This window comes from Schistocerca cancellata, chromosome 4 (assembly GCF_023864275.1).
Source record: "Schistocerca cancellata isolate TAMUIC-IGC-003103 chromosome 4, iqSchCanc2.1, whole genome shotgun sequence".
Classification (NCBI taxonomy): Eukaryota; Metazoa; Arthropoda; class Insecta; order Orthoptera; family Acrididae; genus Schistocerca; species Schistocerca cancellata.
In genome coordinates this window covers 724,517,112-724,530,822 of record NC_064629.1, presented here as the reverse complement: position 1 = coordinate 724,530,822, position 13,711 = coordinate 724,517,112, and the positions used below count along the sequence as shown (strand labels likewise).

The window sequence follows — 13,711 nt, the reverse complement described above, 5'->3', positions numbered from 1 at the left end:
AGCGTAAATTTCTTCTATTCAGGAACTGCTGGCACTTGTAGAGTGGGCTGCACTGAAATTTGTGGTAAGGTTCTATGGGACCAAACTGTTGAGGTCATCGATCCCTAGGCTTACTCACTAATTAAACTAACTTACGCTAAGGACAACACATACACCGATGCCCGAGGGAGGACTTGAACCTCCGACGGGGGGAGCCGCGTGAACCGTGACAAGGCGCCTTAGACCGCACGGCTACCCCGCGCAGTGGCTGCACTGACTGGAGGCACTTACCACATATCCACAGTATGTCTTGCAATATGTCAAATAGAATAAGATTGTTCATGTTCACATCTAGAACAGTAATCTGCTGTAATGCCTTGCTTGACTTACGTTCAAGTATCTGAAGTTCCATGGCACCTTGTTGGTCTACTTCTGTTGCAGAGGGAGCCAATTCAGGCCTCTGGGCCTCTTCAGATGTTGCTAGAGTTGAGACTAAGTTGATGCATTTGATGCCCTCAAGCCATGAAAAGTATTCCAGTCATTGGTAGTGGAGATAATGAAATCAACATTAAATGGCTCTGAGCACTATGGGACTTAACATCTACGGTCATCAGTCCCCTAGAACTTAGAACTACTTAAACCTAACTAACCTAAGGACATCACACCACACCCAGCCATCACGAGGCAGAGAAAATCCCTGACCCCGCCGGGAATCGAACCCGGGAACCCGGGCGTGGGAAGCGAGAACGCTACCGCACGACCACGAGATGCGGGCAAAATCAACATTATCGAATACATATTTCCAATAGGTTAAACTTGGACAGGCTCTTCACTGTGGTGGACGGTTGAAATCTCCAGAGTGGCTTTTTTACGTAACAGCTTACTTAACAACTGCAAATAATTACGCGTTTAATAAACTAAAAACAACTCCATTATATACTCACGAGCCCAGTGAAGTTATTTTGCATACGCACAAAAGAAAACTGGAAAGATAACATAAGAAAGGAATAGTATGTTTATAAACTGAAAAGAGAGCAGTGACTGTGGTAGAGGAGATTGATTTTTCCAGAAGAACACTGCAGCTGTCGTACAGGATGATTAAGAATCGATTTCCAGCTAGCAATGTAGAACAGTGTGCAGAGATTTACATACATTTAGTCCATATGCATTTCTAGTTTTAGTATGATTAGTGACTGACATATGTATTCCATATAGTGTTAACGAACTTTGTGGAAAATAAACACCCCCGTACACGTCTGCACGCTGCATCGCCAGGGATTCATAAGGCAAGTTGTGAAAGGGTCAGTAAAACTTTGTGAAACACACTGTAGTTGCTTTTTGTGAAGTAGTGCGGTATACAAGATGGGGAATTAAACTGCGATTTTTGCATTCCCTGCAACTCGGGAACTATTAGTCTCAGAGAAAAAATGAATGAGACATTATTTTGTACGAAAATTAACGTACCTTAATTTTTTACAGGGAAACATTGTCGCTAGAAGCCGCAATTTTCGAGTTATTCAAGAGAAACTTAAAAAAGGTACCTTTAAAAGCCCCCGTCCCCCACCCCAACTAACCGCTCACAGGATTTTTAGTATGTTGTTCGTGAAACTCCCTCCTATCACTATACCAAAAATTTGCGACTACATGAGTTTCTCCCTCCAATTTTCCTTCGTTGTTTAGACTACTGAGGGAATTCTGATGACACAACGGTATTTCACGGACATCGTGCGATCCCACGTGTTACCTCTTATGCGACAGTATCGAAGTTCCAGTTTTTCAACAAAACAAAGCTCGTACACACATAGTAACTGCCTCTATGAACTATATGTGTGATGTGGAGGTACAGCGAGATGCCCAGATCTGTCATCAATAGAACACGTGTGGGTTCAGCTCGGACGTCAACTCTGTCCCAGTATCCAGGATATCAATAGCCAGCTTGCCTCAAGAGATGATACAATGGCTTTATGAGACTCGTCCCACACGAATCAGTGCATGCATCCAGGTCAGAGGGGCTGCAGCGTCATATGCTCATACTACCAAGCTCTTTGTAAATTTGATTTTATTCTCTGAAAGAACATCACAGGAGACTAATTCGGCGCTGACTGCATTAAACCGATCAGAAGACGATACCAAAACTAATAAGTAAATCAATAAAAATGCAAGCCAAACAGCGTCAGGTTCCATTCCATCTGAGCAGTTGTTCAATGAGGATTTTGGTACATTCGATGTCATATAGATTCACCAATTCAAGAAGGAAGATTTAAGGTTTAACTTACCGCCACCGACTATGTCATTACACATGGACCACAAGCTATGATTGAGGGAAGGATGGGAAAATAAATAAGCCCTGCCTTTTGAAAGGAATCATCCCGACATTCACCTTAAGGTGATCCCTAGAAATCCACACCAGGAGGGAAGAATGGGGATTTTAATCACCGTCTTCCCAAATATGAGAACTGTCTAACCACTTCTTTCAGCTACAATTCGACGAGGCTGCAATTACATTACTTATGGTCCCTCACCATACACCCTTCATGTTGCGTTGTTGGCTTCCTGTGGGGAAAATGTGATTTGGTGTCAATAGTCAACACCACACTATATCACAATCCAATATTAAATTGATTATTTATATTGTATAAAAAGTGGAGAAACTGTGAAGTACCGATATGTCTATTATGATATGTTAAAATGGCGCTGCATTTTCGGTGGTTAGGCGTGCTGTATCATGAATGAGATTTTCACTCTGCAGCGGAGTGTGCGCTTATATGAAACTTCCTGGCAGATTAAAATCTGCTAGGAAGTTACGTGCTGTATCATGTCTGAACTTCAATGTGTAGTCACAATTAAAAAATGTTGTCAACCAGGAGTCGAAGCTGAATTTTCTGCTTTTTGCGAGCGGTGGCTTTAACCCCTGTTTTTATGTGATCCCTCCTTCTTTCCCTACGTCCCTTCTTTGCTCCCGGCAACTGACCTAGATTTAAGCTTGGAGTATTTTCTCGAGGAAGCCTTCCTGGGATCTACGCTGGTTCTTCTATCAATGCCGCGAAATGCTGCCTTCAGATGAGTACAAAAAGTCTTCATTGAGTCTTCTAAAGTAAACATCTTCTTCGTACTATAGTAGTGCGTTCGCATATCCAGTTGAGGAATGAAGTAATAAAATTTCAAATTAAAGTAGCTGATAAAATAAAATGGATAGACATGAAAGCAACAGAGCTCTTAATCTAAAGGTTGTAATGAAGGGAGTATCACTTCCGCATGCTGCAATGACCTTGACCATCAGGTTATTGTTCACGGCTACATACCTGGCTCTAATTTCCAATTTCACTGTAGTTTCCGCCTTTAATTTCCGAACACTTCTACCACAAATTTTTTCACGAGTAATGGGTATGCACTGATACAATCTGATCTCACTGCAGTTTCATTGATCTCGCCCCATAGATCCATTTCAGTGCACTTAATTTATTTCACATACATTCCTTGTAGCAGAGTAAGCCACAGTCCTATTCCTGCGTATCCTGTTTTGTGCTACCACATCTTCGACATTAAAAGTTAGGGTCACTGTAGATGGCACAGTCAGACAGTGAAGGGTCTGGCTCAAATTTTCAACTGTCGCCACATTTTCATTACAGTAAGAATTCAACATATATCATCTGTTTGCTCTGATATCATTTTATGTCACTTCGTTTCCACTGATTTTATAGCCACTGGTCAATTTCAGTACATTTAATTCATTTATTGTTTGAACTTGTTTTGCCCCAACCCCAGGGGGTTTGAACCAGTTCTTCAACGTCACGTCGCTCTCCAATTTATTTCAGTACCACAGCATACTCTGCAGGTGTTAACAAGCTCTTCAAGATCACTTCCAGACGCCAGAGGGCCACTACTCCTCCCTCATACTCCCCCCCCCCCCCCCCCCCGTGCCCTCAAGGTTCAGTGGGGAGATACAAAATAACTTTTCTTGACAAGTCTAGCAAACAGTGTGCGAATTATGATTCCACTGGTAAGTAATTCATTGGGACTTCTCAACTGCAGAAACACTGCAAGCACTTGCTTGTGTTGTTCCATGGCTTTCAGGGCGGCCAATGAGAAAAGCACAAGTTGGGTTTCCCATGAGCAAATGTTTCCGGAATCCATGCTGGCTGGCAAGGAAACGGTCAATCTGTTCGAGAAATATCATTACATCTGAGCTCAGAATTAGATTCTACTACAGAAGGATGTCAAAGATATCGAACGGAAGTTTCATGGATCGTTCCTGCTACCTTTCTTGTACTCATATGACGTGTGGTTCCTTCCAAATACCAGGCAAAGTATTTTTATTGACGAATCTATGATACGCTTTTGTTAAAATAGGGGTGAAATAAGATGAAGATTCTGTATAGACTCTGATAGTGATTCCATTAAATCCTGATTTGTTGAGTTCTACCGATATTATCTGTTTCTCAACCTCACTGACACTAATGTCTATAAAGGGCAGTCAAATGAAAACCGAACACCCGCCACAATGTGACCAAGAAATGGTTCCATTCAAAAGTAATCACGCGTTAAAACATTTATCCCCCTGGGAGACGGAAGATCCATTACTCCTGTTTCGTAGAACGTGATCGGCCGCTGTCGGATCCACAACCGCACCCACCCTTACACTTCCTCGTCCGACTGAAACCAAAGCCCAGGCATGTCTTTCTGCGGGTCGCCAACATGTCAAAAAATCCACGGTGAACGATCCAGGCTGTTACAGAAGATGTTGCGGGGTTTCCCAACCAAGTTGCTGAAGTGTAGCCTCTGTCCGATTGTAGAGGTGGAGGAGCGAGTATAGTACAACAGGGCGATTCCGTCCGACAGCAATCCTGGACGTTTTGACTTCATGGTGTGTCACAGTTTCTGCAAAGTGTCTTAATAGCGCTGTACATTGGTTGTGGTTCCACGCTCGAGGTACTCATCGAGCAGACGGCCCCTGCAATCGAAGAAGAAGGTCATAATGTCCATACCGGAACTTATGTGAATAGCTTTGCATTTCGTTGGAGAAGGAAATGTGGGATGTTTCGACCGTTGGCTTCGTCGTTGGCCCTCGGGCTGTCTGAATGCTGTCGGACGGAATTATCCTGCTGCACTGCCAGTTAGACAAAGCATATGCTCTAGCGGTTTGCTTGGGATACACTGCAACTTGCTCCGTATAGCCTGGGTCTTTCACCGTGTGAGCTTTACATCTTTGACAACCTGAAGAAAGACACGCGTGGCCGTCAGTTTCGGTCGGATGAGTAAGTGCGAGAGAGGCTGAAGTTCTGGGTCAGTGAGCGGCCGACTGCGTTCTACGAAACTAGAACTGATCGCTGCGTGTGATGATTACTTTTGAATGGAACCATTCTATGGTCCCGATGCGGCGGGTGTTCAGTTTCATTTGGCTGTTTCTCATATATCAATCAACTTTTCAGTGATTCGATAGTTAAAATCATCACTGATGTCTGGGCACTAACACTGAGACCACTGAAGCTGTTACAAAGAAGCTGGCAAGAAATTGAATATAGACTCGATATTCTTCGTGCTACAACTTTACATGTAGAGGTGTATTGATAATAAATAAATTCTTTGAGAGGTTCTACAATGTGGTGCATTTTTCATTGTAGTACCTACTGTGGCTTTTTTTTCCTGGGTATTTGAAATCAGGGAGGTTTGAGTGGGACACTCTGTATTAGCCAAATGCTCATTCTGTAGCATCTTTCTGCTGATAGCCCCATTCTTTGGTTTACACTTATTGTGCAGTAGTGGCTGTTTCTTTAGGTGTTTCTATACAGGACTTTTAAACTACGGAGGAGTCGCTCCCGTTTACTAGAGTACGTATTTATGCTTATTCAGTTATTTTTCTGAAATTGACCCACATTTCTTCTATATGCTGCTATACAGTGTTAAATATTTCAAGTTTCTCCTTGAAATACAACACTACTGCCTCTCTATCTAGTTTACTGAAATGTAAATTTTTCTTCCTGATTTCGTTGTCCTTTGTACAGCAGTCATGATTGTTGCTACAATCGCCTAAAAATTACTTTCCACGTGGACATTCTCAAAGAGGTCAGGCCTGTTTGTTGCCTTTAGAGCTAACGTATTTCCATTATGACTGGGTTTCCGAACTATCTGTTCAAGTTAGTTTTCAGAAAAGCCATTTAATATTATATCGCAAGATGTCTTGTCACGCTCACCACTTAGAAAACTATAATTAAATCTTCCTCCAACTATGAAAACATGATTGCGGAACAAATGTACTAGCGAGCCAATGTTTTCTCGAAGGCGTTCTGTTATATCTGGGGAAGTCTAGTGGTCGATAGAAGTATCCAATAATAAATTTGTACACACACGTGATACTGTATTACCCAAAAAGTCTCGTATACAGCTTAAATTGCCGTCTCGGTGGATTTGAGTTTCCTGTCTACTGCGACAAATACACTACCTTCCTTCCCCATTAGCCTATTCTTTCGACAAATAATTAGATTTGCCTCAAAAAGCTCACTGCTGTCAACTTAGGGTCTTAGCCATCTTTCTGTATCTAACATTATATGAGCTCCACTGCTTTTCATGAGCACTTCAACCTCGGCCATTTTTTTGTCACTAGGATTGGAGGGGTGGGGTGGGGGGTGGGGGGAGTGGCGACACTTCATTGGTTCTTGCACAAATACTGCAGGGTCTCGTATGACCTTACAGTTATCAGCCCTTGACGCAAGTCTAGGAAGTCGCAGCCTAGTTTGTCACAGAACCTTCGAAATGAAGTGCAGTCCAAACCTTCTACTCGACACAAAACCATGGGGTCACAATCATTTCTGCGAACAATGCTGAATATTGTGAGCTTCTCCGAAATTCCAGAAGTGACACTGGTCTTGTCAGCCTATTGTGTCAGTCGCTGTAATGGTCTTGGAGGCCAGGCTACAGACATCATTTGTTCGAACGTGCACAACAACCTGCAGTTGCTTGTACCTTGTACCCTGAATGGCTGGCGGAACATGCTCTTTAACTTATTCAATGACGCCTCCACTCACAAACTGAATGCATAATGTGATCGTTCTCAACTCTTACTATTATGTTCCTAAGGAGTATCATTAACTGCCTTATGTTCGAACTTGTGACGACTGACCGGAATTCCAATGCAACTAGAACACCTATGTGTGAGTCGTGAGAATTGTACCGGTTCTTCGCATATAACACCACACTTTAGTTGTGCAGACGGAAAAAACGTTGTAACCCTGATTTAGAGGAAGGTCATAGTCCATCCAGGCTTACTGTATGCATTTACTACGAATACAACTACACTCAAGCGCCAAAGAAACTGGTAGAGGCATGAGTGTTCAAATACAGATATATGTGAACTTGCAGAATACGGCGCTGCGGTTGGCTACGCCTATATAAGACAACAAGTGTCTGGCGCAGTTGTTAGATCGGTTACTGCTGCTACAATAGCACATTATCAAAATTTAACTGAGTTTGAACGTTGTGTCACAGTCGGTGCACGAGCGACGGGACACAGCATCCCCGAGGTAGCGATGAACTGGGGATTTTCCCATAAGACCATTTCACGAGTGTACCGTGAATATCAATAATCCGGTAAAACATCAGATCTCCGACATCACAGAGGCTGAGAAAGATCCTGCAAGAACAGGACCAACGACCACTGAAGAGAATCGTACAACGTGACAGAAGTGCAACCCTTCCGGAAATTGCTACAGATTTCAATGCTGGGCCATCAACAACTGTCAGAGTGCGAACCATTCAACGAAACATCATCGATATGGAGCCGAAGGTCCACTCGTGTACCCTTGACGACTACACGACACAAAGCTTTACGTCAACACCGACATTGGACTCTTGTATCTACCGGTTGGACGTGTACGGGTATGGAGACAACTTCATGAATCCATGGACCCTGCATGTCAGTAGTAGACTGTTCAAGCTGCTGGAGGCTCTGTAATGGTGTGGAGTGTGTGCAGTTGGAGCAATATGAGACCCCTCATACGTCTAGGTATGACTCTGACAGGGCCGGCCGAAGTGGCCGAGCGGTTAAAGGCGCTACAGTCTGGAACTGCACGATCGCTACGGTCGCAGGTTCGAATCCTGCCTCTTGCATGGATGTGTGTGATGTCCTTAGGTTAGTTAGGTTTAACTAGTTCTAAGTTCTAGGGGACTTATGACCACAGCAGTTGAGTCCCATAGTGCTCAGAGCCATTTGAACCATCTGAACTCTGACAGGTGACACGTACGTAAGCATCCTGTCTAATCACCCGCATCCATTCATGTCCACTGTGCACTCCGACGGACTTGGGCAGCAGGACAATGCGACACCCCACACGTCCAGACTTGCTACATGATGGCTCCAGGGACAGTCTTCTGAGTTTCAACACTTCCGCTGGCCACCAAATTCCTCAGAAATGAACATTATTGAGCATATCTTGGATGCCTTGCAACGTGCTGCTCAGAAGAGCTCTCCACCCCCACGTACTCTTATTCATTTATGGACAGCCCTGCAGGATTCATCGTGTCAGTTCCCTCCAGCACTACTTTGGACATTAGACGAGCCCATGCCACTTCGTGTTGCGGCAATTCTGCGTGCTCGCGGTGGCCCTACACAATATTGGGGAGGTTTACCAGTTTCTTTGGCTCTTCAGTGAAGGATTAAAACACGAAGTAGATAACGTACGGTTGATTGCTGTCTTGTCGAAAGTTGGCATTGTGAGAATCGTGGCTGCAGTACACGTACAAGATTTGTAATTTAACATAGCAACCAGACAAAAGTATTGTTTCTGAATGTGCGGCTGTTGTTTGGCAGGGAGCGTGCTGCTGGTGGAGGAGGCGTTCGCGTGGTCCCTGACGGCCGAGGCGCTGGCCGACCACTGCACACACTGCGCAACGCCTCTGCAAGCCCGCGTGCTGCCCTGTCCCACATGCCAACAGGTGAGCGTCCTTTCACTACAACAGAACGCCAAAATGGAGTAATCATAAATTCTACGAAACATTTCAAAAATAGACACAGACAAATGACCAAGAAATGGTAGAATTTTTTAATTTTTTTATGTCCTATGTGTCGACTATTCGTCACAGGGCACACATCTGATTGGTAGTCCAGATCTGCCCATACCCGATCCAGCATATCAAGAGTGACGGTAAGAACAGCTGCTGCAATATTGTGTCAGAAGTTTTGAAGGTTCTGTGGTTCGACAGCTACATCTACATACTCCGCAAGCCACCGTGTGGTGCGTGGCGGAGGGTACACTGTATTGCTACTAGTCATTTCCGTTCTTGTTCCACTCGCAAGTCCGCCCCATTAGTTGAACGGACAGCGCGTTAGAACGCCACGCACGGGGACCCAGATACGATTCCCGGCTGGGGTGGGAGATTTTCTCCCCTCAGGGACTGGGTGTTGTGCTGTCCTCCTCATCATTTCATCCCCATTGTCGACGCGCAAGTCACCCAATGTGGCGTCGCACTCAATAGGACTTGCACTTGGCGGCCGAACTTACCGCGTGGGAACTCCATGCCATTTCCATTGTTTCCACTCTCAAACAGAGCGAGGGAAAAACGACTATCTATATGGCTCCGTATGAGCCCTAATTTCTCATATCTTATCTTCGTGGTCCTTGAGTGAAATATATGTTGACGGCAATAGAATCGTTCTGTGGTCAACTTCAAATACACGTTCACTAAATTTTCTCAATAGTGTTCCTCGAAATGAACGTCACCTCCCATCGAGGGATTCCCCTTTGAGTTCTCTAAGCATCTCCGTGATACTTGCTTGTTGTTCGAACCTACCGGTAACAAATCTAGCAGCCCGCCTCTGAGTTGCTTCGATATCTTCCTTTAATCCGACCTGGTACGGATCCCGAACACTCGAGCAGTATTAAAGAACAGGTCGAACTAGTGCCTTATATGCCGTCTCCTTTATAGATGAATCACACTTTTCCAAAATTCTCCCAATGAAACAAAGTCGACCATTCACCTTTCCTGCCATAATCTTCACATGCTGGTTTCATTTCAAATCGCTTTCCAACGTTATGCCCACATATTTAAACAATGTGACTATGTCAAGCAGGACACTAGTAATGCTGCATCCGAGCATTACAGGTTTGTTTTTCCTACTCATCCGCATTAACTTACATCTTTCTACATTTAGAGCTAGCTGTAATTCATCACACCAACTGGAAAGAATGTCTAAGTCATCTTGTATCCTCCTGCAGTCACTCAACAACACCACCTTCCCGCACCTTCTCCCTTATGGTTGTTTACTGATAGTGCTGTGGTGTGCGGGAAGGTGTCGTTGTTGAGTGACTGTAGAAGATACAAGATAACTTAGATATTGTACAGGGTGGTCCATTGATCGTGACCGGGCCAAATATCTCAACTAAAACATTCATATTTCTTTACGTACTACACGAATATGTAATAAAGAATGGGGGTTCCTATTTTTAAAAAAACACAGTTGATATCTGTTTGACCTATGGCAGCGCCATCTAGCGGGCCAACCATAGCGCCATCTGATTTCCCCCTTCAAGCTAGACAAGTTTCGTTTTTTGCAGTTTTTTCGTTTGTCGCTTATTTCGTGAGACATTTGGCCCGGTCACGATCAATGGACCACCCTGTATATACTGCGGTCTAATACGAGCTGTACCATGGAGCCTTATTTACAGTATGCGTGGTTTCCTCCTAGAGGGGTGGTACTGTTCCTCATACATCATGTCCGCCGATCGGGGTCTCGCGGTAGCGTTCTCGCTTCCCGACCACGGGGTCCCGGGTTCGATTCCCGGCGGGGTCAGGGATTTTCACCTGCCTCGAGATGACTGGGTGTTTGTGTTGTTCTCATCATTTCATCGTCATCCAGGAAAGTGGCGAAATTGGACTGAGCAAAGGTTGGGAAATTGTACGGGCGCTGATAACCACGCAGTTGAGCGCCCCACAAACCAAACATCATCATCATACATCATGTCGTAGTGCCCTCTCCTACCATAATAATTGGTAATGTTCTGTCCGATTCACTTCTCTTGCTGACTCATCTTGTAGATGTGATACGGCGTAGTACACAATGGTTTCTTATTCGAATTGAGAGCTTGCCGACATGGTGTTTACTTACGGAAAGGCAAATGGCAACGGGTGGTGGGCAGCAGGGTTGTACCGGGAGACCTATCCCTGCCGACAACAATGACAGCGTTCGATGTTTCCAGCAGTGCTTCGCCGTTTGTCTGAAAATGGTTCAAATGGCTCTGAGCACTATGGGACTTAACATCTATGGTCATCAGTCCCCTAGAACTTAGAACTACTTAAACCTAACTAATCTAAGGACATCACACAACACCCAGTCATCACGAAGCAGAGAAAATCCCTGACCCCGCCGGCAATCGAACCCGGGAACCCGGGAGCGGGAAGCGAGAACGCTACCGCACGACCACGAGCTGCGGACCCGTTTGTCTGAGACAGGGTCATTTCAGGAAGCAGGAAATCATTAAGGACATTGAAAAATGTGTGTCAAATCTTATGGGACTTAACTGCTAAGGTCATCAGTCCCTAAGCTTACACACTACTTAACCTAAATTATCCTAAGGACAAACACACATATCCATGCCCGAGGGAGGACTCGAACCTCCGACGGGGGAGGCCGCGCGAACCGTGGCAAGCCACCTTAGAGAGCGAGCCGTGGCAAGGCGCCTGAGACATCGCGGCTGCCCCGCGCGGCGAAAATGTGATAACACTGTGGAAGGCGACTACCGTGTCAGTACCAGGTAGTTGACCCGATAGTACAGGGAAATCCAGACGACCGTGTAGAATATTCTCCACGATAATTGTTACTCCCTTATCGATTACAGCGTGTGCAGGGCTTACTAGCGACAGGCTTTCCACATCGGGAGCAATTTTGTCACTGGTTTCTTTACCAGACAACCACGATTTGTGTCATCCATCCTATCCACAGATGAAGCCACCTTTACACGGTGTGGTATCTTCAACTTTCATAACAGTCATCCTGTGGGATAGTATGCAGAATCCCCACAGTATGGTGACAGCGATTCATCAGCATCGGTGCAGCCGGAATGTGTGGACCGGAATAATTGGCGACCGTATTTTGGGACTAGTCTTCCTTCCACCTCGCCTAACAGGCCGGAACAATTTGTGTTTCTTGCAGATGACTTTGCTTCCTGCTGAAAGAAGTGCCATTGGTGATATGAAGGTTTATGTGGCTGATCCAGTCCACTTCGCTGTTAACGTCTGGACGCATCTCAATCGTGTCTTCCGTAGCCGACGGATCCAGTTGCACGGCCTGCTAGTTCACCGGATCTCAACCAGTGCGATTTCTGGTTATGGGGCCATCTCAAAAGTATCGTGTACACAGAGACCCTTCCAGATGTGGAGACACTGGAGCAGCGTATTCATGCTGCCTTTGACACTGTTCGGATGCAGCCTGGATGATGTGAACGTGTGAGATAGAACATGCTACAGCACAGACACGCATACGTAGAGTCATATGGAAACCGTTTTCAGCACATACTGTGACTGTGGCTGCATGGTACAGCGGATATTATACTGCAGTCACTGTAACAATGCATGATGAAATAAATGGTCCCTAGCTGAAAACCATGCATTTCTGTACATGAGTTCAATAGACCTTTTTTGTTGCTTAATATCTCAGCGATCGATCCCTGGAGTTTGTACCCGGTGGAAAAAAAAGAGAACTCATCTGGAAGTAAGGTCCGATAGGTCGCGAAATGCAAACCACTGTGAGAATAAAAAATGTTTTATTTGCTACAGTTACGTACACCTTCGAGCTACTTCTCTAAATAGTCGCCGCTCCAACTTACACATTTGCCCTAGCGTTGTACCACCTTGCCAGTACCCTCCTCATAGAAGGCACCCGCTTGTGCTTTCCGCCAATTCTCTATGCTTGTCTACAGCTCGTTGACTGTGCCAAAAAGTTGTCTTCAGAGCCAGCGGTTCATGTGCGCAGAGAAGAAACTCAGATGTATCCAATTATTGGGTGTATTGTGGGTGATCAAACACTTCCCATCGAAAACGCTGCAGGAGCATCTCCATTGCTCCTGCAGAGTGCGGCCGAGAATTGTCATGAAGAAGAAACCGCATGACAGTTCCGTTATGTGGGCAGCATGACATCAGGCGAAATCTCTCACTTGGCCCTCATACTTCGTGGGAGACACTGTTTAGCTCATCATCTTTATGTGCTCACTGTGCGCTCAGAACTGAAAAGAGCGAAGTGACGCGATTGACGGGCATACTAGAGACACTGACCAACATATCTGTACAAAGCTTTATCGGATTTTCACTGCGGTTTCCATTTCGCGCCCGATCGGACCTTACTTTCCGAATAGCTCTTGTATATACAGGGTGGTCCATTTATCGTGACAGGGCCAAATATCTCACGAAATAAGCGTCAAACGAAAAAGCTACAAAGAACGAAACTTGTCTAGCTTGAAGGGGAAAACCAGATGGCGCTATGGTTGTCCCGCTAGATGGCGCTGCCATAGGTCAAACAGATATCAACTGCGTTTTTTAAAATACGAACCCACATTCTTTATTACATATTCGTGTAATACGTAAAGAAAGATGAATGTTTTAGTTGGACCACTTTTTTCGCTTTGTGATAGATGCTGCTGTAATAGTCACAAACACATGGCTCACAATTTTAGACGAACAGTTGGTAACAGTTAGATTTTTTTAAATTAAAATACAGAATATAGGTATATTTGAACATTTTATTTCG

The 13,711-nt window shown here is 44.9% G+C and overlaps 1 protein-coding gene across 1 annotated transcript in view; it reads left to right on the top strand.

The window, feature by feature from the left end:
* LOC126183787 (SET and MYND domain-containing protein 4-like) overlaps nucleotides 1–13,711 on the top strand; it is a 187,201-nt gene that overhangs the window by 94,475 nt on the left and 79,015 nt on the right. The window contains exon 5 of the mRNA XM_049926026.1: nucleotides 8,783–8,907. Within this exon, the coding sequence (XP_049781983.1) occupies nucleotides 8,783–8,907 (125 nt within the window). The remainder of the gene's footprint in view (nucleotides 1–8,782; nucleotides 8,908–13,711) is intronic.